Raw genomic sequence first — 24,834 nt, 5'->3', positions numbered from 1 at the left:
ACAATTAATTAAATGCATTTTAAAATCATTGAATAAGATAAATAAGAATTGAAAATCATAAGAGATAGAATTGTGAGGAAAAGAAATGAAAAACGAGGTGTGCGCGCACGCGCATGCGTGTCCTAAATCCACCCTCTAATGTTCCCACATGTATCGATCGATTGGTTATTTATCCTGTTTATTTATATAATTACTAGCAGAAGTACCCGGCATTGCCGGGTGGGGGAGAGGAGGGGAGGGGGAAGGGGAGGGGAGGGGAACGGGGGGGGGGGGGAGGAGAGGGTGGGGAGGGGCGAAGAGGGGGGGAGGGAGGGGAGGAGAGGGTGGGGAGGGGCGAAGCAGGGGGGGAGGGGAGGAGAGGGTGGGGAGGGGCGAAGAGGGGGGGGAGGGGAGGAGAGGGTGGGGAGGGGTGAAGAGGGGGGGGGGGAGGGGAGGAGAGGGTGGGGAGGGGGCGAAGAGGGGGGGAGGAGAGAAGAGGGGGGGGAGGGGAGGGGGGAGGGGAGAAGAGGGGGGAGGGGGGAGGGGGAGGGGGAGAGGGAGAGGGGAGAAGAGGGGGGGATGGAGAGGGGGAGGGTGAGGGATAGGAGGGTGAGGGATGGGAGGGGGGAAGGGGGAGGGGGGGAGGGGGAAGGGGAGGTGGGGAGGGGGAGGGGGAGAGGCAGAGGAGGGGGGGGTGGAGAGGGGGAGGGTGAGGGATGGGAGGAGGAGGGGGGAGAGGGGAGGGGAGAGGGGGGAGGGGGGAGGGGGGAGGGGAATGTAGCATGTATGTTTCACTCTGTCACATGCCGTTGGTCCCATGTCAATCGGATGAAGTTGAAAAATTAACGTTACGAAGTTTCTCTGGGACGTACTGATTCGAATATGAAGTTGAAACATTAACGTTCCGAAATACGCTGATGACGTCATAATTTTAAAACGCAAATTTTTTAAATTTTAAGGTGTGCTGTAGTTGCGCTGAGACGTACCGATTCCAAATATGCCTTTGGTTTTGCTCTGCGATGAGTAGTTCGAGTTACAAGAGGACAAACAAACAACAAAACATACTTTACTGCTTTATATAGATAGATGCTACTACGAGTGGTGCCTATAATAACGGACATAAATTTGTCACCCATTGGGGATGACCCTTTTTGAGCAGGCCGTTGTTGCTCCTATGGTTGGCAGTGAGTGCCCCGGGAAACGGTGGTGGAAAGAGTGGCAATTCCATATGTGGAAAAATTGCTTGCTTGGTCTGGGGTTGCCCAGATAGCAGATCACTGGTACGGTTCACCGGAGGACTTTTTCATAACTCTCCCACATGTATCGATTGGATTGATAATATATATGGAAAGGATATAATATCTGGACTATTAATATTATCCAATTCATTACTATCATTACTTGTGCAATATATTGTCGTGTGGTTGGCTCAGTTAACACCGAGCGTCACCATGGATGAATCGAGCTTTAATGGAGGCGTTTATCCCAATTGATGGCGGACCCAATATTGCACTTCCAATATTGCAATTGCAATTGCGTTTCTGGTCCCTCGAGCAAGGAAGCGACTTCGACCTCTGCACGGCAGCAAAGTTAAAGTATTTTTTCCATTCGTGTCCTCGTCAATTTCTACTCGTTTTTTATTGTGCATGTGTTGCAGTGCGTTTTCCAGTTGGTGTTGATTTGCAATTCATGCAAACCTTTGTATAATTTAATCGTTTTCTGCTCCCACCGTGCGCGGCCTGGTTTCTCTCGGCTTCCCTCCCCCCATCGGTGTTTTGTGAATTTAAGTTCTTTCCTTCGCTGTATTGCTTATTTCTTAGATTTTCTCTTCTCCCCCTAACTTCCCCGAACATCGACCACTTGTCTAACGTTTTAAATACCGTCTGGCAAATACCGTAATTAATCGTGTTCTGCTCCTCGTGTGCGGCCTTGTACCCCCGTCGGTGTTTGTTAACTTAAGTCCCCTACTTCGTGTTTTGCTTGGCTCTTAGATTTTTCCCTTCTACGCCGAACATAATACTCTTTGTCTGACGTTTTAAATCCCCACCCCCCAAAAAAAACCAAAAATAAAATAAAATAACCAAAAACATTTATTTTCCTTTCTCCACGTGTGCTGTTGTCTCATCCTATACTTCTGTCCAGGTGTGCTGTTCGCCCCACCCCCATTATCTCCTTGCCATCCACCTTTTGCCCTGTTCACGTGACTCGTGGTGGTCCCTCTCAGCCCTCCCCCCGTTGGACTTTTGTGCATTTAAGATTGTTCACTGTTCTGTTTAAAGATTATTTAAATATGTTCAATCTTTCCCCTTCAGTGTTTTATTCAGTGGTATATTACAACATGCTGTTTTTCTTCATATTTAAAAGGCTTCTTTCAATTTCCTCTCCAACTCATTCCACTTCAAAAAAAATAAATTCAATCCCTTACAACTAAATCACTGCATGCTCTAAATTCACATTCATTCCATCCCTCCTCCATCGTTCTAATCGGATTGCTGACTTGAAAATCACAATAAACCCAATTTGTTATAAATGTTCATCTTTCATCAATCATCCACTTTCTAAACTCCCCTCTTGCCCCTCCCCTCCAAATCACCCCCCCTTGCCCCTACACTCCCCCCTTGCCCATCCACTCCTAAACTCCCCCCTTGTCCATCCACTCCTAAACTCACCCCTTGACCATCCACAACTTCCCCCTTGCCCTTCCCCTCCTGAACTCCCCCCTTGCCCGTCCACAACTCCCCCCTTGCCCCTACCCTCCCCCATTGCCCCTCCCCTCCTAAACTCCCCCATTGCCCCTCCCCTCCTAAACTCCCCCATTGCCCCTCCCCTCCTAAACTCCCCCATTGCCCCTCCCCTCCTAAACTCCCCCCTCACTCCTCCCCTTCAAAACTCCCCCCCCAACCCCTCCCATTCAAATCTCCTCCCATACCATTTCTCTCCAATGCTCCCTCTCCTCCTCCTCCTAGCTTCCTCCTCCCCTTCGACTTTCATCTCCCCCCCCCCCCCCTCAAACAACCCCTCACTGTGCCTCATCCCTTCACCATCATACCTTTCGTTCTCCTCATCCTTCCCTTTCTTGTAACTCTTCTGTAATCTGACACTATCAACTGCTCTCCCTACCTCCCCCTCCCATCCTTCATCTTACCCTACCTCTCCCCTCCCCTGTCCTGTACCCGTTGCTCCCCCTCTCTCTCTTCATTAACGGTATGGACCTCAAACATCCGGGGCCTTCGCTCAAACCTGATTGATCTCTCCATACAGGTAGCTTCTGACAATCCAGACTTGATCTGCTTAACAGAAACTTTCCAACTTCAAGATGTCCTCATTTATCTTTCATTTATCATATCCTCATTTGTCCACAACCTCATTTATCTTTCTTTTACTCATAATTTCTCTTCTTTATGTGTAGTCTTAATGTCTACGGGGAGATGAATTCTTTCTGGAAGGCTCAATTGGCTGTGCCTGGATGGGTTTGAGGGTAGAGGAGCAGCAGCTGAAACCCAAATCCTATTCAGATTCTTCCTAATGACTTTGTTTGCTCTTTGCTTATTCCGGTTCCTTCTTATGACTCCAATGCAGTATTTTGTCTTTCATTTGAATCGGAATAGGTACAGGTTGCCTATTCCGATTCGGAATAGGTACAGGAAAAGTAAAACAATAGGTACAGGTTGCTGAGGTGATTGTAAGAAAATGGTTGTGATGTAATTGTTTTTCCTGGTATTTTTCTGAGAATATGGATGGGAACAAAATTTGAGAGCAATATACGTCATCCTTCCTTCTCGAAGAGTGGGCGAGCTGTTGTCCCTGTTCTCTGCTGTTGTACTTGTGTGCTTCCCTCTCTCTCCCCATATTGTCTCCCGCTCCCTTTATTGTATGTTTTGTGTGTCCGTTTGTCCTTTTTATGATTGATGTTAGATCTTTCACGAGCCTCGATCTTGGTTATAAAAAAAAAAAAAAAAAAAAAAAAAAAAAAGTCTCCGATTCCTTAATATCTCTTCCTGGTTACTTCCTCCTCCGGTATGATAGACCTGAGCCTCGTCCTGGTGGTGGGGGGGCTATCTTTATCAAAAACTCTTCCTCACTCTCCTTGCACTGCCCTCTCTCCACCTTACGCCCCAGGAGTACCTCTGGCGACGGCTTCCTCTCCGCTCCCACCTTTTGTTCATATGTGTTCTGTACCGTCCTCCAAACAGTGATGACTCCATTTACATTTCACTGTCTGACAACATGGACCAAATTGTATCCACTCATCCCAACTCTCTCTTCCTCATATGTGGCGACTTCAACTGTCATCATGCCAGCTGGCTGGGTGTGGGTTCATCTCTCACCAGCCATGGCACCTCAGCAAAGGACTTCTGCGACTCACTGGGATTGACACAATCTGTCAATTTCCCGACCAGGATCTCAGCCAATGGTGCATCTTCTCTTCTAGACTTGGTTATGACAAACTTCCCTGCTAATGTCTGCTGCTCTTCTTCTGCCCCAATCGGTTCTTCTGATCATGTGCTTGTTAAAGTGGACATCTCACTGGCCATTCTCAGAGAGCCTCCTCAGCGCCGACGAGTCTGGCATTTCACTCAGGCCGACTGGCACTGTCCTCAAGCAGCCATCAATCATCTGGACTTGTCTCCCATCTCCACTGCCTCTGACATCAACTCATCCTGGGAATTCTTCCAAAGCAAACTGCTCTCTCTCTCATGCACAGATTTATCCCATATAGTCTTCAGTTGTCTTACCCTTCCTCCCGTCCATGGTACACTGAATCTTGTGGTGAGGCAGTTGCCCTGAAACAACTTGCCTTTGCCTCTTGGAAGGCTAATCCAACTGAAGGCAATCTCAGTTCCTTCCACCAAGCTCGGACCAAGTGTGTGTCGACCCTCAGGCGTGCCAGGAAGCACTATCTCTCCACACTCAAGAATGAACTCTCAAACCTGTCTCCTTCCTCCAAATCCTGGTGGTGTCTGGTCAAATCCGTTTCTGGTGTTTGTTCCCCCTCCATCCCCTCCCTCACCTCAAATGGCTACACAGTTGACACCGCACGTGACAAAGCCGAATGCCTCAACTCTGTGTTTGCCTCAAAATCTTGCGTCCCAAACCCATCTCTCTGTTCCCACCTTACCCAGTCGAACCCAACTGCTCCTGGACTCTGTGTCCTTCTCTCCTGACAAGGTGGAGAAGTCTCTGTCCATCATCGATGCTGCTTCTGCAACTGGACCAGACGGCATCAGCCCACGGGTCCTAAAATCCTGCTCTGCCGCTCTATCTCACCCTCTCTGTTCTTTTCACCCTCTCTTTTGCTCAAGGTCATCTGCCAGCATCCTGGAAATCAGCAAACATTACCGCTTTACACAACAAAGGTGCAAAAACAGATCCTTGCAACGACAGACCAATCAAGCCGCTCCCAATTATCAGCAAAGTCATGGAATCCATCATTGCTTCGGATATGAAATCCTTCTTCTCCAATGGCTTGATCTCCGATCATCAATTTGGATTCAGACCAGGTCATTCTACTCTGGACATGCTGCTTCTGCTGTCTCAACAATGGATGGCGGTCCTCAATGCCAAACAGGAAATCAGAGCCGTCTCCCTTGACATATCACGTGCCTTCGAAACGGTCTGGCACCCAGCTCTGCTCACCAAACTCTCCTCCGATGGTATCCATGGAAATCTCCATGCATGGATTGCGGACTTCCTCTCTGGTCGTCGACAACGTGTGGCCCTGAATGGATTTCTCTCATCTCCCCTTCCTGTTCAGGCTGGAGTTCCTCAAGGCAGTGTTCTGGGCCCTGTGCTTTTTCTGGTCTTTATCAATGATCTCTCAGACTCTCTGGAAAATCCTCTCTATCTCTTTGCTGATGACTACTCTCTGCCACTCCATTCCTCTTCCCTCAGATCAGCAGTCTGCAGCCTCCTCACTCTCTGAAGACCTGGACAAAATCACAAACTGGTCAAACAAGTGGAACATGTCTTTCAATCCTGACAAATCTCACTCTTACTATGTCTCTGAAAAGACCGACTGGACAACCCTCCCATCCAGTTTCTGAATAATCCTCTCCAAGAAGTTCTGTCACTCAAGCTTTTGGGTCTCACTATCTGCCATGATCTTTCCTGGGAAAACCACATTTCAAATCTGGCCTCCAAAGCCAGTCGCCGACTGGGCATCCTCCGTCGTGCTCAGTCCTTCCTTGGCACACCTGAGCTCCTCACCACATACAAGGCTTTCATCCGCAGCTCAATGGAATACTGCTCTCCCCTCTGGGCTGATGCTCCTGCCTCACACCTAGCTCGCCTTCACGCTGTTGAAACCAAAGCGTTCAGAATCATTGGAATCTCCCGCGAGGAAGCTAACTCCAAGGGCCTTTCACTCACTCACCGTCGGCAGGTGGGTGGTCTTTCCGTCTTCTACAGACTCCTCTCTGGCCTTGCCCCCCCCACCCCCCCCCCAGCTCTCTCTGGGCTCTGTCCCCCAAATATTCCTACAGGTCGCACAAGATCTGCCTGCAACCCTCTTATGGTTAAACTGCCAAAATCAAGACTCTCTGCTCACCTTCACTCCTTCGTTCCTCTTTTCTCCCGCCTCTGGAACAAACTCCCTCACTCTCTTCAATCCCACTCCACCCTCCAGGTCTTTAAAACAGCTGTTCACCACCATCTCTTATCTTCCCATATCCAAAACCTTGATCTTTTCTACCCCCGCTAATTTCACCCCAAATCCACTTTTTTAAAATACCAACTTCTGTCCTGGAAGTCCTTGGTGTCCTTGTGTTTTATACTTCTCCCACCCCCCGCTCCCCCTTCCCACGCCTCATCCCCCCAAGCTCTCTCCCTGCTCTCAAATGTTATGTTTGTGTGCTTCCCCTTCTCTCCCCATCTTGTCTTCCGCTCCCTCTTTTTATATATTTTGTTTGGTTGATTTGTTTGTGAAATGAATGTTAGCTCTTTCACGAGCCTCGATTCAGTATACAAAAAAAAAAGAAGAAAAAAAAGCCGCAGGAGTATTCAAAATGAAATCAATAATTCAACCAAAACGGGATTTCGAATATAACAGAAAATAATACAAGGGGTTATTCAAAATAACTATCGGGACAGGGAAACACGATGATAAAAACCAAATCCTAAATTGGGACGTCCCCGCACGGACTTCAGATACGAAACAATGGGAGAAGATATATAAAATAAATGTCTCGTCGTGTTGTGAAATGTGGTGCGTCTTATCTCAATCAGTAGTCTGCAGTCGTCAAGGATGGTCCGGCTCCGAGCGCAGTCGTCCGACCACGGCTCCAGTCAGCGGGAAGTAGGCCTCGTTCCTCCCCCGCTCCACGGACGCCGCTGCACGCCAAGCCTCGTGTCCCCGTGCGATAGTTCGCGAGGTTCGTGTGTGAATCCGGGTAAGAGAATCGTCGGCGCGCCAACGTCCTTCCAACATCCAAAGAGCGAGGATCCAAACGTGACGAGATCCAACACGAGAGGGTCCAGCGCAATGGGACAGTCAAGGGAAGGCAAGAGGCAAAGGGAAGAGCTCCGGGCAGGAAGGAACCAGGGACAAGAAGGCAAGCGAAGAGAGAAAATGCCGGCGAGAGTCGTTTTGTCACTTGCGGTGCGACGTCAGACCTCCTCTCCCCCAACCAGCGTGGTGCCCCTCGACTTCTCGAATCTTCTCACCGCGTTGGTGTCCTCTCATTGGCCGAGCGCTTTTTGCCTTTCATGTCATCCGTCGGTGGCCAATCGGTGTGTCGCTCCATTACCTTTCCCACCCCCAATCACTGAGAAGCTGTCTGCCCTTCCTTTGACCAATCGCACATCCTCCCCTCCTCTGCTAATCGGTGTGGTGTTTGTTGCTCGCCCCTCCCCCGGCCAATCACTGGTTCTCCAGGGCGTGGCTCCCAGCCTGCCTTGCTCGATATGTGTTGCCATGGAGTACCACTGCGCGGCCGCTGCCGTCTGCTCTTCCAAAGTCATTGTGGCGGCGGGGTAAATATTGAATGTGTGGTACGCTAATGGGCCTAGCTAATGTCTATGGGATGTATTGCCATAAGGGACACCGGCATGTTCAGAGGGAACAACACACAACGGAATCGTACCCTTATTCCCCAATTCTAGTTACCAAGCCCCGCCCCCTCGTGGCGGGGACAAAGATACACAGCTTACTCCGACATTCGGGCTGGACAAAAATTACAGGTGAAGTTCCCTATCAGGACAGCCGGATACCGACCTATGCAGATCTACCTAAATCTAGATATTCCCCCGACCCCAAATTCATAACAATATGTATTACATATACAGCCATGTGAAAAAGTAAGTACACCCCATGAAAAGTTTTGACTTTTAACACATTTCAACATACAGCTATTTGATATTCATTTCAACAATATTGATAAAGGTGATATAATATAACAAATATGAAACATTTACATTTTGTTGTACATTGTATAATTTAAATAAACATAAATGCAAATTTCGCATGTGGAAAAAGTAAGTACACCCCTACATTTATCACTACTTCAAATACCTAAAATTAGAATCATGTGCAAATGATTAGAACATCGTTGGAGGATCTTGGAGGAACCTGTCTCATTTAAACCTCAGACATTTAGTTTGGTTTGCTCTTTGTTGTTGAAGTGTGCGGCATCACAATGGCTAGATCAAAAGAGCTCTCTGAGGCCTTCAGAAAGAAGGTTATAGATGCCTACGATTCTGGGAAGGGATTTAAAAAGATCTCCAAACAATTTGAAATCAATCATTCGACTGTCCGGAAGATCATCTACAAGTGGAGAAGATTCCAAACAACTGCCAACTTGTTCAGGCCAGGCCGCCCCAACAAGTTCAGCCCGAGAGCAGACCGCAAGATGCTGAAAGAAGTCTCTAAGAACCCCAGAATGTCATCACGGGACCTACAGGTAGCTCTTGCCACTGTTGTCAAAGTGCACGAGTCTACCATGAGAAAGAGGCTGCACAAATTTGATCTACATGGGAGGTGTGCCAGGAGGAAATCTTTCCTGCCAGAAAGAACATCAGGGCAAGACTAAAGTTTGCCAATGAACACCTCGGCAAAGACCAGCACTTCTGGAACAATGTGCTCTGGACAGATGAGTCAAACGTCGAGCTATTTGGCCACAGTACCACAAGACATGTTTGGTGAAAACCAAAGACAGCATTTGACCACAAGAACCTGATACCAACTGTAAAGCATGGTGGTGGAAATAATATGGTTTGGGGCAGCTTTGCTGCATCAGGGCCGGGGCAGCTTTGCTGCATCAGGGCCTGGGCAGCTCACCATCATAGAATCCACTATGAATTCTTCATTGTACGAGAGGGTGCTTGAGGATAATGTGAGGCCATCTGTCGGAAGGTTGAAGCTCAACCGAAGGTGGACCTTGCAACATGCCAATGACCCGAAACATACCAGTAAATCTACCAAGAAATGGCTGAAAAAAGAAATGGAGGGTTCTGGAATGGCCAAGTCAAAGCCCGGATCTAAATCCCATCGAGATGTTGTGGGGGGATTTGAAACGAGCTGTGCATGCAAGAAACCCCTCAAACATCACACAGCTGAAAGAATTCTGCATGGAGGAGTGGGCAAAAATTTCTCCCAGTCGATGTCAGAGACTGGTAGACAGTTATAAGAAACACCTACCTGAGGTTGTTTCTGCCAAAGGGGGCAATACCACCTATTAGAGCCAAGGGTGTCCTTACTTTTTCCACATGCGAAATTTGCATTTATGTTTATTTAAATTATACAATGGACTACGAAATGTAAATGTTTCATGATATTTGTTATATTATATCACCTTTATCTATCAATATTGTTGAAATGAAGATCAAATAGCTGTATGTTGAAAAAGTCAAAACTTTACATGGGTTGTACTTACTTTTTCACGTGACTGTACATGTGGCCTTCTATCATGGTCTTGAAGCCAAAGAAAGTTGCACAAAGCAACCAAGAAAAGCTACACAAGGTAAGCCCTTTTTGCTGTTTCAAACTCTACCTCGGCTCCTCTACAGCTGCAAAACATTCACAAGTAGCACATACATGATTCCAATGCTGCACGAGGTTATGGATTTAAATGGGAGACGGGGAAAAAAATGCAGAATGGAAACAGATTCAGTTCTACATTCAAACTGAATCCCATCAATCTGTGCATATTGCAAATTACTTTGTTGACTTGCACCCAGACAACATACTTTGCAGTGCGTCATCCAAAACTGATTGCTGCAGACACCCCTTTCCTTCACGGGGATTCAGAACTCCAGGACACCAAGTCTCTCGCCGTTTCGGCCTCACCTGAGGATATGTACACATATGGCAATGGAATAAACCACCATCAAAACAAGACAAGGTAAAGAAAATGTTAATCAATTGCAAACGAATGGTAGTTCACATTGATAATAAAGCAAAGTAATACTACGAATAATAACCAAATAACTAAATGACAACACACCTTTTGGGCATCATCGAGGCTGACAGTGGACTTGTAATTTAATATCACTGCAGTAAGGCTCTTGATCTTTTCCTCACTCTCATACTGGAACCGATCCTTTTCAGCCAGCTTTTCAGCCCATAGTACCTTCTCGTTGGCATACGACTCCATCTCGAGTTTCAAAGCCTCATGACTCTTACGAAGTTCAGAAATTTTGTTCCTGCTTTTCCTCAGGAGAGCCTCCTCCGTTAGAATCTCATTTACGTGTGGCGTGTTCTTCACCTTCTTTGCTGTGCTTGCAAATTGCAAGGTGCTGAGGGTCTCGTCCAGGGCAGTCGGGGTGATGGTGCAAATGATCACAGTCTTGGCATTACCTCCCAACGAGCTCTGAAGGATTCTCGTCAGTTTGCTGTCTCGGTAATTGATGAAACCACTATAATACAACAGTGCCATGAGAAAGAAATAAAATCATTTTCCTGGCAGGACAACTCTTATTCCATAGAATAAAAAATAAAAAGTGATTAAAAGTCAAAAAAAATAAAAATGAAGTGAAACTACAATCTTGTGACACAGTACCTGTTCCGACAAAGATCATCGCTCAGTTTTTTGACAACCTGGCCAAGCATGAAAAGGCTTTTATTTATATTGCAGCCTTCTTTGAGGCGTAATCCTGGGAAAAAACAAAACAAAGATAAACATCCGATATGAAAACTTTTTTTTTTTTTTTTTTTACAATTTAAAGAGGTCATAAATACAATATAAACAACATTATGAAAACATGCTCTGATGCAAGAAAACCTTTTTTTAATGACCAATAATGAGCAGCAAGGTCGGTCGGATCATCTGAACATCCAACCAAGAGATTGCGACAAGTCAGATTTGTTCAGAAACATATTGAAGTTAATCCATGGGTTTTGTGTCATTGTATTGGCAAGTTAGATCTTGGATCACATGTTCAAAACGTTCAGGAAGCTTTCTCGTGACTGGCCATGGCAGAATGGAGCAATCACATCTTCGCAAATGACTGACCAATCGGAATGGGCTTCAGAACACATGCTCATTGAACATCTCAATCGGTGTCGATGCAGATTGTTATTATTCATCCAATCAAATTAAAACAGTAAAAGTTTATAATTTAAAAAGGTAAGGTAAATTTAACAGATCCAAATACAACAAACGCAACAGCTGCACAGTGCACACAAACAGTGACTGTGGAACTAGATGATTACCTTCAGCACCAGTCTGCTTGATTCGCTCACTTCCAGCAAGGTCTACAAGGTTCTAAGATTTCCAAAAAAGAAAAACAAAGTCAAAAGCTAGTTGCGGCGGTAGCAGCAGACACGGGGGGGGGGGGGGGGGCGACAGCGACCCTTACCAGGTGAGAAACCATGACTGCACCACCCGTAGATTCCCTGTTTGTTTTATTACGGCTTTCGATCACCTGTGTGAAGATCAAGCACCATCAAAACACTCATGACACTTCCATCAAGAAGTCTTCAACAAGTATGGAAAATAGTAGCACTAAAATGTAAAGCAGGAAAGAAGAATCAACTTGCCATTCGAAAGATGGCATGTGATCTGCTGCTCTGTTCGTTCATCTTTGTTCCAGCATAGTGCCTGTTTTCTGGCATCAACAAGGAAAAAGCATTTTAGTGCGTTTCTTTGCATTTTTAAATCACAAAGGCTTCAGCACCAGTTGCTAATGGCACAGTGTTACGTGCTTCTCCCCGACCCCCTGGTCACGATGTACCTCCGAGCCCCGAGAGAAAAATATGTTATTCTGTGTCCGAAATCAATAGTGAAACCACACCAATGATTATCAACAAACAAATATTGTATTAAAAATCACACAAGAATAACGGTACAGCAAATAGCAATCAAAAGTACACTCAATACATCTTATGATGGTACCATCAACTAGCATAGTATAACTCACGGTGTTCCCAGTGAGTGGAAAAAACCTTCCTCAATGTCTATATTCCCGTCCTCCAGACGAAGTTGACTCGCTCCAGCGATGGCTAGAACAATGTCCAATCGAGATCAATCGAGGCGTAGGCAGTCGAAGCGACACAAAAAGTCACGTGGTCCAACACCAAGCAAACTCACGGCGGAATGGGAAATCCCAAAGTTCTTCCAGGTATGAACGTTCCCTAGTTCAGTCGGCAAACCGCCACTTCATCTCCAAACTCAGCGTTGCACACACACATCCCCGACAGACAGGATGGTGAAAAAAGCTGACGTGTAGCCAAAATCTTTTGATGAAGAAAGCGCGAGTGTCAAAATGGCCGACGGCTCTTACTTGAGTCGACACGACCCGGCGAGGATTCTACAGAATCGCAAGGCCCAAACCTGACCACGCAGGTTTTTCAATCCCCCAGCGATAACACCTATCGCAGGGCCTCCTTAAACTCAAAGTTCACTCGCGACTTTCGTTTGACAACGCTCGCTACGGAGCTTGCAACGACTCGCTTCTTGTCCGACCTCACTTGCCACGCCCTCTTCTTCTTCCTAATCTTCTCGTCGTCATCCGGTTCCCGATCCGGTTTCCGGTTGCATTTAAAGTTAACCCTTTTACATTGTGGTAATACTAATGGCCATTTCACTTAAACAATACAACAACAACAACAACAACAACATGCATTTTAAGGCCATTTTCCCTGCTAGAGCGGGGGTTAGCCTTGCGGTCCCCATGACAATCTTCTCCATTTTGCCCTATTTTCTGCATCTCTCCTTGTTAACCCCCTTGCCCGCATTTCTTCTTCCACCATCTTTAGCCAAGTCTTTCTCGGTCTTCCCCGTCCTCTACTTCCTTCGACATCAATTTTCAATCACTCTTCTCAACCAGTCACTTTCATCCTTCCTCAACACATGACCAAACCATCTCAGCCTGTTCCTCTTCACAGCATCAATCACAGGCAATATTCCCATCATCTTTCGCAATTCATCATTTGTCTTCCTCTCTCTCAACGATACTCCGCATATCCATCGAACCATTCGCATTTCCACCCTTTCCAGCCTTCGTTGCTGCTCTACATTCATTACCCATGTCTCGCTCCCATAAATCATAACACTTCTCACACATGCAGCATACACCTTTCCCTTCAGCTTCAGCGACACTCTCCTCCTCATCAGCACGCCACTCAGTTCCCGAAACTTCTTCCATGCACATCTCACTCGAGCAACCGTTGCCGAGTCTGATCCACCTTCTCCATTCAGCATGTCTCCGAGGTAGCAAAATGTTTTCACACCTTCCAGCTTCACGCCGTCTCCAAGATCCAACTCAACATTTCCTCCATCTGCAGCTCCCTCTGTGCACACCTTACATTTGAATGTAGCTGCCACACTGGTAAATGACCCTCTCAGACCACTACATTTTTGATGAACCCACTCAGCGCACATTGTACATTGAATGGAGTTCACTCCGACACCCTTCCTGCACACAGCACACGGCCACTTCCCAGTTCTTTCCACCTCACCACATGCTTTACCACTTGCCATCACCTTCGTCTTTCCGATATTCACCTTCAGACCTTTTGTCTCCATACATTCCTTCCACTTGTTCATCTTTTCCTTCAGTCCATCCATACTTTCCGCAATCAACACCAGATCATCTGCATACAACAACTCCCACGGTAAACCCTCCTTTACGTTCTGAGCCAGCACCTCCATCACAGCTACAAATAGTAGTGGACTTAGAACCGACCCCTGATGCACTCCCACCTTCACCTCAAACTCACCACTGTTCCCGTCCTTCGTCCTTACAGCTGTGCGCGCTCTTTTGTACATTGCCATCACTACTCTGATCAACCATTCCTCCACTCCTAATTTCCTCAATGCCCATGTCAATACTTTGCGTGGAACCCTATCGAATGCTTTCTCCAGATCAACAAACCCAAAAAACAACTTCTTCCTCTTCTCCATGTACTTCTCCTGCAACTGCCTCACAATGAAAAGCGCATCTGTCGTTCCTCTTCCTGGCATAAATCCAAACTGCATTTCGTCGATCTTCACTTTCTTCCTTATCCTCCTCTCCAACACCCTTTCCAATACCTTCATTCCATGCTCCAATAACTTTATCGCTCGGTACGAGCCACACTCGAGGGTCACCTTTCCCCTTGTATAGAGGGACGAGGGTACTCAGTTCCCAATCCACTGGAATGCGGCCTTCTTTCACCACCAGATTACAGATCTCTGTCATTCTCTTCACACCCCAACTTCCTGCTGCCTTCAACATATCTCCCACAACTCCCGTCGGCCCTCCCGCTTTTCCACTCTTCATTGCTTTTATTGCTTCCTCAACTTCCTTCTCAGTTATCTTCTCCGCCGGTCCTAAAACTGGGTTACTCTCTATGTTGCCATCCCATTCATTCTCTGTATTCAACAGCATTTCCATATATCTTTTCCATCTTCCTTTAATTCCATCTGGGTCGACAACGATTTGTCCCACTTCATCCTTCAAGCAACTCACCCCCATCACGTCACACCTCTCTTTCGCTATGTGCTTTGCAATCCTGAATACTGCTTTCTGACCCTCTTCCGAATCCAAGCGTTCTCCGAGCATTTTCCTACATGCCTCCTGCGCCTTTGCTACCTCTTTCTTTGCAGCCTTCCTGGCTGCCTTATAACTTTCATGCTCTGCTGTTTCTGCTCCCGTACCCTTCGCCTTCTGCCACTCCTTGAACTTCTTCCTCTTCTCGTCAATCCTCTTTCCAACTTCATCATCCCACCACCATGTTTGAGTGCCTCGGTGGTCCTTTTTTCCATCCACATACCTCACCAACCACTCCCAACAGACTAGCTTTCATTGACATCCAACCACTTTCAAGCTCAACCACATCATCCTCTACCCTACTCAGCCTCTCTTTTAATGCCTCCCTTACTGTCACCTCTTTCAACCTCCACACCTTCATTCTTGGTTGGTACTTCACCCGCCAAGCTCTCCTCGCACCTTTCACCCTTATGTCGCAGACAACCAAGTGGTGCTGTGAAACAGCCTCCTCCCCCGGGATCACCTTTGTGTCCCGGAGGTGCTCCCTTTCTCGCCTACTCACCATCAGGTAGTCAACGGTTGTCGTCGACCCACCTGACGTGTATGTAACAAGCTTATTATCCTCTTTCTGGAACTGAGTATTACAAATCAACAAATCAGCGCCATCAGCAAACTCCAAAATCCTTTCACCTTCTCCATTTCTCACACCATATCCGTAACCCCCATGAACTCCCTCAAAACCATCCATACTCCTTCCCACATGTCCATTCAGGTCTCCTCCCACCACAACAACTTCTTCATCTTTCACGTTTTCCATCAGCTTCTCTATCGCACACCAGAACTTGTCCTTCTCTTCATTGCTTCGACCAACCTGCGGAGCATATCCCGAGATGACGTTCACCAAGAGCTTTCCAATCATCATTTTCACCATCATCAACCTATCACTCACTCTAGTCACACTCACCACACTGTCTACAAACTCCTCAGAAAACAGGACACCAACACCATTCACGCCCTCCGGGCACCCTTGCCACACAAACTTGTATTTCTGTCCCTGCCTACCCTTCACCATTCTCACACCACTTCCCTTCCATCTCGTCTCTTGCACACAACATATGTCCACTCTTCTTCTGACCAATACTTCCACCACTTCTCCTGATCTCCCTGTCATTGTCCCTACATTCCATGTCCCAAACCTCAGAAACCGATCTCCACTTCGGGCTGCACCCTGCCAATATGTAGTTGTAATTGTCATTGTTCTCTTTTTGAGGCAATGTTTTTATGGCCGGATGCCCTTCCTGACGCCAACCCTCTTAGTCGTCTCTTACGACACGCAGGGATACGGTGTACCTATTCTGACCAGGGTACACACTGGGAAACGTTTAAAACATGAAAATTCGGGGGGGGGGGGGGGCATCATCACGGCTGCAGTTTAAACATATTCCAACAATATCCAAACAGAACCATGAAAACCATGAAAACCAATCTGGGAAAAGTCTCCAAGCGAGAACGTGGATTTGAGAAGGAAGGAGCAGAGGCGGAAGAGAAACGAGATACAGGGGGCAGGGCACAAGCCGAGACGAGGAGGAGAGCGAACAAGCACGTGTCCGGGAGGAGAGAAAGAATCAATATAGAATTCTTTGTCTAGGGAGGTGAGGTGAGGGGGAGAAAATAAAATAAAAGAAACACGCAATACAGCGGAGGAAATAACCCAAACCGACAAAACACCGACGGGGGGCGGGAAGCCCCAAGTTACCAGGCCGCGCACGAGGTACGACCCAGAAAACGATTAACTACACACAAGTTTGTACGAATTACAAACCAATACCAACCAGAAACACACAATAACACGTACACAGCAAAATAACCAGTGGAAATTTGACAAAGACAAGAATGGGAAAACACTTAAACTTCGATGCCGTGGAGAGCTCGAAGTACGCTTCACTCACCCGAGGAACCGGAAACAATCCGAGGCCCGAGGAACCGGAACAATTAAACAATGATAATAATAATACATAGAACCAGAAATGTGTCAAGTGGATGAAAACCACAACAACGGCAGTGACGAATCCGTAACAGCAAGAGTTAGAAAGAGCATATTGTTCCGCTCAAGCATTTTGCTCAATAATCACACTTGCCAAAACGCAAAGTTCAGCAATACCAAAAATGTCACCTACTTTCGCCTCTCTTCATCCATTCCAAAGTTTCATCCACACAAACGACTACTTCCTCAGTAAGATCGGCCACGTACACCTTGCGCTGCAAGATAAACATTGTAATCACATCGGCGTTTTCTGTCAAGGCACAAGTAAGGTTGACGCGAGGCTTTGCAATTCAATCAGTACAAAGTATGGCAATTCTGGTATTGGAGTCAAAATAAAGCTCAAAAAATTAACATGTCCTCAACAAACATGGTGTCAGAACAAAGTTATAAATTAAAACAGCACAAAACATGAATGCCTCAAACTTAGTCACTTTCAATGTAAAAACAAACAAAATGAACATACCCTGCAGTTAAGATTATTGGAATCAAGAATCAATGAACAGGTTTCGTACATTTAAATATTTATATGCAACATAGCAACTAATGGCGGGGAAGAGGGAGGCAGACAATTTTGAGGAAATGTCACAGATTATTTTATTTTTTTCCTGTAAATGTTCTTTTGGTTCCACCCACAACACCCCAACCCCCTTATACCTACAAAACCAACAGTACTTGCATGTGAAGCTGAATTTTCTTTTCTTTTTTAAGAACCAGTGAAAAGCATTTGGATCTTTAAAATGTCAAAGCCAAACAGCAAAACAAATACAAAAAAGTAAGTAATGCATACAGAAGCATCTTCATGGATTTCCAAAGGTATCCGTCGCTTCTCTTTGGACAAGAGCAAATCTGTAATGGTCTCGTTGTAGATCTCCAAGTAAGAGACTCGGACAAGAAATTCAAAATTTTGCTTCTGCAGAGGTGGATGGATAGAAAAGAAGGAAATAAAGAAAGGAGAAAAAAAAAAAAAAAAAAAAAAAAAGGATAAAATGATTAATAGACCAGTCAAAATAAATAGGGCACAAGGAAATCCCAACCCAGTCATGGTGGGCAGCAGGCCACAACTTCCAGCGCATAAATGACAACTGAACACAGGCAATCTTACCAGAGATATGCGACAGACAAAAAATGAAGAACCCCACATGGCACAAGCATGCATAGTTTAATTATTTTTATTTTTAGAAATAAAAGACCCACTGTGGAAATGATGTGAAAGATGTCTTGTATGGCAAGCGGGATAATGCCTGGGGATTGGTGACCCGAGCCCAGCATCGTAAACGTTTTGCCTGAGGCTGTTTGCCCATAAGCACATATGGTACCTGAGCACAAACACAATAATGTTAATCGAGGTTAAAAGCAGACATCAACTACAATTTCCTTTAAAGTATTTACCTTGCTGTCGGCCAAACGCAACTTCTAAGTTTCCTATCCGGAACAGCTCTTTACTCGCCTCCATCCTTCCTGGGCCTGATTATTGCCAGTTTTGCATCGGACTTAATTTGCTGCACATTGCTGCCCATGTGTCGGTCATGACAGGCTGAGTCAACCCCCCTGGCGTTACTTCAGCGATCGACCAGGATTCAAACCCAGGATCCTAGGATCCCAAGCTGGCACCCTAACCACTAAGCCAACACCAGGCTACATTTGGCTGTAAAGGGTATTTTTGATTTGATTAATCAATTAATTGATTTATTTATTGATTAATCAAGCAAACGATTATTTAATTTTTTGATTAATTATTAGTTTCATTAATATTCTAAAAGTTACAGCTTCGGATCAAACACTGGTGGTTTAGGTATGCTATAAGCCAAATGATTTTGGGAATTAATTATTTTACGTTTATTTATTTATTTTAATTACGAAATGAATCAATCAATTATTGCACACCTCTCCCTTCCAATACCCGATATATGTGCCGCACGCTGGAGGATATGTTATTTATTTATTTGGCATGGGGCGGTGTACTTTGAATGTACCTGCACTTGTTTTAATTTATAATTGATTCCCTTAAGAATACAACCTAAACCCTTTGATTTACCTATACCTGCCTGGCATTGTCCTGTCTGCTTACCCACCCCACCCCACCCCACCCCACCACTCCACTCCACTCCACCTGATCCTTCTGTGTGACGTGCTCCAAAATTTCCCCTTGCTTCATATAATCTCCACTTTCATTCATTATTCCTCCCCATCCCCAGACGCTTGTTTTGGTTCAATTACATCCGTCAATCTTTTGCCCAGTCGATGCAGGTATCTATACTTCCCTGAATGTGATCACTACCCCCTCTGCTATCTAACTCATCTACAAGCTTCATGTCATCTGCTAATTTGAAATGCTGACTTAACCCCAGGATCCAAATCGTTGATGTAAATTATGAATAATAATGGGCCTACGACTGACGCCGAGATACCCCACTACTTGCATCCGCCCAGCGAAACGTCCTCCCACTCACAGCCACTCTCTGCTTCCTCTCACTAATCCAGTTTCCAATCCAGGTAGCAACCTGACCAGCAACTCCACCTTGGCTAACAACCTCCGACGTGGTACATTATCAAATGCCTTGTTGAAGTCTCGATATACTATGTCTGCTACTAATCCCTCAACCACACTATCAAAAACGGCTTCATGCAACTCTAGATCTGTTAGACAAGACCTACCTTTGGTAAACCCATGCTGACTGCCTAAACCCAAGCTGACTGCTTTTAATTAGTTTACATCTATTTAAATGGTTCCGCATCTGGTCTCTAAATAATGTCTCCAACACCTTCCCCATAACTGAAGGCAAACTATCATGTCTATAGCTCCACAATTATTCTCTGGATCCTTTATTAAATAACAGAGTTACATTTGCTGCTCTCCAATCCTGCGGTACCTGTCCCGACTCCAGTGAGCCATTAAAGACATCCATTGACATCTCGCTCATCCACCTCCCTCAATACTCTCCGATGCATATTACTTGCCCGAGAGCTTAACCATCCTTAGATTTCCGAGCTGCCTTTCACTTCCTCCTCTCCGACCTGGATCTTCTGTAAAAGCACTTCCTCACTTCCTTGACCGATACTCACACCTATTGGTAATTCCCCTGACTGTTGTGTCAACGTTGAAGCACAATACCTATTTAATAAGCCTGCAGTCTCACTTGCCTCACCGACCACTCTCCCTGTGCTATTCCTCAATGGGCCCACACTCGTCCAAACCTGATCGTCGCTCCTTATATAATTAAACAATGCCTTGCTATTATGCTTGGTGTTCTTAGCAATGTCTCTCTCGCACTCTTTTGGGCTACCGAGATCTTTTCTTAAATTGTCTCCCCGACAACTCTACCTCAAGTCTTGTTATTTTATAGCAAATAAATACCTTCTGCTTCTCCTGAATAGCATCCCTGATCTCGATACTCAACCACCTTGGCCTGTTTCTGCCTCTAGTTTTACACTTCATTGGAATAGACCTACTCTACACGTTTGCTCCTGTAATGAAACCCCTGCAAAATATACACTGCTCACTCAGCTCGCCGCAACTCAAATGGAAAGGACGATTTCAGAATCTAACGCTTGCATGAAAAATACCAAAACTCCAAATCATATCCCATCAAAGCTGCAATCTAAATAATTATTTTCAAGTGGTTCTGCGTTTTTCTTTCATGGTCGAACCGTAGCACCTCGAGGTAACTTTAGAATCTGGGCGTGGTTTTCAGCTGACACTTTGGGCTTTACGTCCATTTTGTGGTCAGGCAGTGGTTTGCCAGGCCGTAGGCAAAATGTAACCACCAAGAGCCCAATAACTATGGATTTTTAAATGACAAAAACGTCCTAAAGCCACCACCATGAAAAGATCACCCAGCTGGGCAGCACTGGGTCACCCCTGCTAGTGAGAAATAAGTGGCACAAAATAAGTTAGACAATCAACCCACCATTATAGCCTTGTATGGCAGACTCCACAATGGGCAATGCCACATCGCAATAAACCATGTTGGTCTGCTCCTCAGGACCAAACACATTATCTGGTAAATAAGGAGAGGGGGGGGGGGGGGGGGAAGACATGCAGTTTACAAGCTAACCATCCAAGATGCTTCTGATTGCACTAGACTGAAAGTAGACAATGGACATTAAAATAGAAATAATAATAAAATAAAATAAAAAGAAGGCAGGGCAGGAGGTGAGGAGGGGGAGGTGACAACGACGATGGGGAGAGGACGGGGTAGGGATGACAGCGGGCAGGTGCGACAAGAGAGAGAGGGAATAAGTGACGTCGGGACGACGCAGGGGACAGAGGGAGGGGAGTGATGAAGCGGGGGGTGGGGTATGAGAAATCGAGGGGGGTGGTGGGGTATGAGGCAGCTGGGGGGTGGGGTATGAGGAAGCTGGGGGGGTGGGGTATGAGGAAGCTGGGGGGGTGGGGTATGAGGAAGCTGGGGGGTGGGGTATGAGGAAGCTGGGGGGTGGGGTATGAGGAAGCTGGGGGGTGGGTATGAGGAAGCTGGGGGGTGGGGTATGAGGAAGCTGGGGGTGGGGTATGAGGAAGCTGGGGGGTGGGGTATGAGGAAGCTGGGGGTGGGGTATGAGGAAGCTGGGGGGTGGGGTATGAGGAAGCTGGGGGGTGGGGTATGAGGAAGCTGGGGGGTGGGGTATGAGGAAGCTGGGGGGTGGGTATGAGGAAGCTGGGGGTGGGTATGAGGAAGCTGGGGGGTGGGGTATGAGGAAGCTGGGGGGTGGGGTATGAGGAAGCTGGGGGGTGGGGTATGAGGAAGCTGGGGGGTGGGGTATGAGGAAGCTGGGGGGTGGGTATGAGGAAGCTGGGGGGTGGGGTATGAGGAAGCTGGGGGGTGGGGTATGAGGAAGCTGGGGGGTGGGGTATGAGGAAGCTGGGGGGTGGGGTATGAGGAAGCTGGGGGGTGGGGTATGAGGAAGCTGGGGGGTGGGGTATGAGGAAGCTGGGGGGTGGGGTATGAGTAAGCTGGGGGGTGGGGTATGAGGAAGCTGGGGGGTGGGGTATGAGGAGGTAGGGGGAGGGGTATGAGGAAGCAGGGGGAGGGGATATGAGGAAGCAGGGGGAGGGGATATGAGGAAGTGGGGTGGGGGGATGGGGTATGAGGAAGTGGGGTGGGGGGATGGGGTATGAGGAAGCGTGGGGGGTGGGGTATGAGGAATCTGGGGGGTGGGGTATGAGGAAGCTGGGGGGTGGGGTATGAGGAAGCTGGGGGGTGGGGAATGAGAAGCTGGGGGGTGGGGTATGAGGAAGCTGGGGGTGGGGTATGAGGAAGCTGGGGGGTGGGGTATGAGGAAGCTGGGGGGTGGGGTATGAGGAAGCTGGGGGGTGGGGTATGAGGAAGCGTGGGGGGGGGGGTATGAGGAGATGGGTGGGTGGGGTACGAGGAAGCGGAGGTGGCGGGGTGGGGTACGAGAAAGCGGGGGGGGGGGGTGGGGGGGTATGAGGAAGCAGGGGGAGGGGATATGAGGAAGTAGGGGGAGGGGATATGAGGAAGCAGGGGGAGGGGATATGAGGAAGCAGGGGGAGGGGATATGAGGAAGTGGGGGGGGGGGTATGAGGAAGCTGGGGGGTGGGGTATGAGGAAGCTGGGGGGTGGGGTATGAGGAAGCTGGGGGGTGGGGTATGAGGAAGCTGGGGGTTGGGTATGAGGAAGCTGGGGGTGAGGTATGAGGAAGTGGGGGGTGGGGTATGAGGAAGTGGGGGGTGGGGGGGGATGAGGTATGAGGAAGCGTGGGGTATGAGGAAGCTGGGGGTGGGGTATGAGGAAGCAGGGGGAGGGGATATGAGGAAGCAGGGGGAGGGGATATGAGGAAGCAGGGGGAGGGGATATGAGGAAGCAGGGGGAGGGGATATGAGGAAGCAGGGGGAGGGGATATGAGGACGCAGGGGGGGGGATGAGGAAGCGGGGGGGGGGGATGAGGAAGCAGGGGGGGTAGGAGGAGATGGGTGGGTGGGGTACGAGGAAGCGGGGGTGGCGACGATAAAGCGGGGGGGTGGGGTATGAGGAAGCAGGGGGAGGGGATATGAGGAAGCAGGGGGAGGGGATATGAGGAAGCAGGGGGAGGGGATATGAGGAAGCAGGGGGAGGGGATATGAGGAAGCAGGGGGAGGGGATATGAGGAAGCAGGGGGAGGGGATATGAGGAAGCAGGGGGAGGGGATATGAGGAAGCAGGGGGAGGGGATATGAGGAAGCAGGGGAGGGGATGAGGAAGCAGGGGGAGGGGATGAGGAAGCAGGGGGAGGGGATGAGGAAGCAGGGGGAGGGGATGAGAAGCAGGGGGAGGGGATGAGGAAGCAGGGGGAGGGGATGAGGAAGCAGGGGGAGGGGATGAGGAAGCAGGGGGAGGGGATGAGGAAGCAGGGGGAGGGGATGAGGAAGCAGGGGGGGGGGATGAGGAAGCAGGGGGGGGGGATGAGGAAGCTGGGGGGTGGGGTATGAGTAAGCTGGGGGGTGGGGTATGAGGAAGCTGGGGGGTGGGGGATGAGGAGGTAGGGGGAGGGGTATGAGGAAGCAGGGGGAGGGGATATGAGGAAGCAGGGGGAGGGGATATGAGGAAGTGGGGTGGGGGGATGGGGTATGAGGAAGTGGGGTGGGGGGATGGGGTATGAGGAAGCGTGGGGGTGGGGTATGAGGAATCTGGGGGTGGGGTATGAGGAAGCTGGGGGGTGGGGTATGAGGAAGCTGGGGGGTGGGGAATGAGGAAGCTGGGGGGTGGGGTATGAGGAAGCTGGGGGGTGGGGTATGAGGAAGCTGGGGGGTGGGGTATGAGGAAGCTGGGGGGTGGGGTATGAGGAAGCTGGGGGGTGGGGTATGAGGAAGCGTGGGGGGGGGGTATGAGGAGATGGGTGGGTGGGGTACGAGGAAGCGGAGGTGGCGGGGTGGGGTACGAGAAAGCGGGGGGGGGGGGGTGGGGGGGTATGAGGAAGCAGGGGGAGGGGATATGAGGAAGTAGGGGGAGGGGATATGAGGAAGCAGGGGGAGGGGATATGAGGAAGCAGGGGGAGGGGATATGAGGAAGTGGGGGGGGGGGTATGAGGAAGCTGGGGGGTGGGGTATGAGGAAGCTGGGGGGTGGGGTATGAGGAAGCTGGGGGGTGGGGTATGAGGAAGCTGGGGGTTGGGGTATGAGGAAGCTGGGGGGTGAGGTATGAGGAAGTGGGGGGTGGGGTATGAGGAAGTGGGGGGTGGGGGGGGATGAGGTATGAGGAAGCGTGGGGTATGAGGAAGCTGGGGGGTGGGGTATGAGGAAGCAGGGGGAGGGGATATGAGGAAGCAGGGGGAGGGGATATGAGGAAGCAGGGGGAGGGGATATGAGGAAGCAGGGGGAGGGGATATGAGGAAGCAGGGGGAGGGGATATGAGGACGCAGGGGGGGGGGATGAGGAAGCGGGGGGGGGGGGATGAGGAAGCAGGGGGGGGTAGGAGGAGATGGGTGGGTGGGGTACGAGGAAGCGGGGGTGGCGACGATAAAGCGGGGGGGTGGGGTATGAGGAAGCAGGGGGAGGGGATATGAGGAAGCAGGGGGAGGGGATATGAGGAAGCAGGGGGAGGGGATATGAGGAAGCAGGGGGAGGGGATATGAGGAAGCAGGGGGAGGGGATATGAGGAAGCAGGGGGAGGGGATATGAGGAAGCAGGGGGAGGGGATATGAGGAAGCAGGGGGAGGGGATATGAGGAAGCAGGGGGAGGGGATATGAGGAAGCAGGGGGAGGGGATGAGGAAGCAGGGGGAGGGGATGAGGAAGCAGGGGGAGGGGATGAGGAAGCAGGGGGAGGGGATGAGGAAGCAGGGGGAGGGGATGAGGAAGCAGGGGGAGGGGATGAGGAAGCAGGGGGAGGGGATGAGGAAGCAGGGGGAGGGGATGAGGAAGCAGGGGGAGGGGATGAGGAAGCAGGGGGGGGGGATGAGGAAGCAGGGG

At 48.7% G+C, this 24,834-nt stretch overlaps 1 protein-coding gene across 1 annotated transcript in view; it reads right to left on the bottom strand.

Annotated features, from left to right (window-relative positions):
• The window catches only part of LOC137428338 (uncharacterized), a 116,633-nt gene that overhangs the window by 88,552 nt on the left and 3,247 nt on the right, over positions 1–24,834 (bottom strand). The window contains exons 3-12 of the mRNA XM_078779076.1: positions 20,839–20,928; positions 18,125–18,246; positions 17,718–17,840; positions 17,064–17,145; positions 11,954–12,021; positions 11,773–11,838; positions 11,627–11,678; positions 10,974–11,067; positions 10,419–10,830; positions 10,162–10,261 (exon numbers count right to left, since the gene is read on the bottom strand). Of these exons, the coding sequence (XP_078635202.1) occupies positions 10,162–10,261; positions 10,419–10,830; positions 10,974–11,067; positions 11,627–11,678; positions 11,773–11,838; positions 11,954–12,021; positions 17,064–17,145; positions 17,718–17,840; positions 18,125–18,246; positions 20,839–20,928 (1,209 nt within the window). The remainder of the gene's footprint in view (positions 1–10,161; positions 10,262–10,418; positions 10,831–10,973; positions 11,068–11,626; positions 11,679–11,772; positions 11,839–11,953; positions 12,022–17,063; positions 17,146–17,717; positions 17,841–18,124; positions 18,247–20,838; positions 20,929–24,834) is intronic.

This window comes from Myxine glutinosa, chromosome 5 (assembly GCF_964187855.1).
Source record: "Myxine glutinosa chromosome 5, kmMyxGlut1.1, whole genome shotgun sequence".
Classification (NCBI taxonomy): domain Eukaryota; kingdom Metazoa; phylum Chordata; class Myxini; order Myxiniformes; family Myxinidae; genus Myxine; species Myxine glutinosa.
Note: the sequence above shows the minus strand (reverse complement) of the source record. Positions and strands in the feature narration are given on the sequence as shown.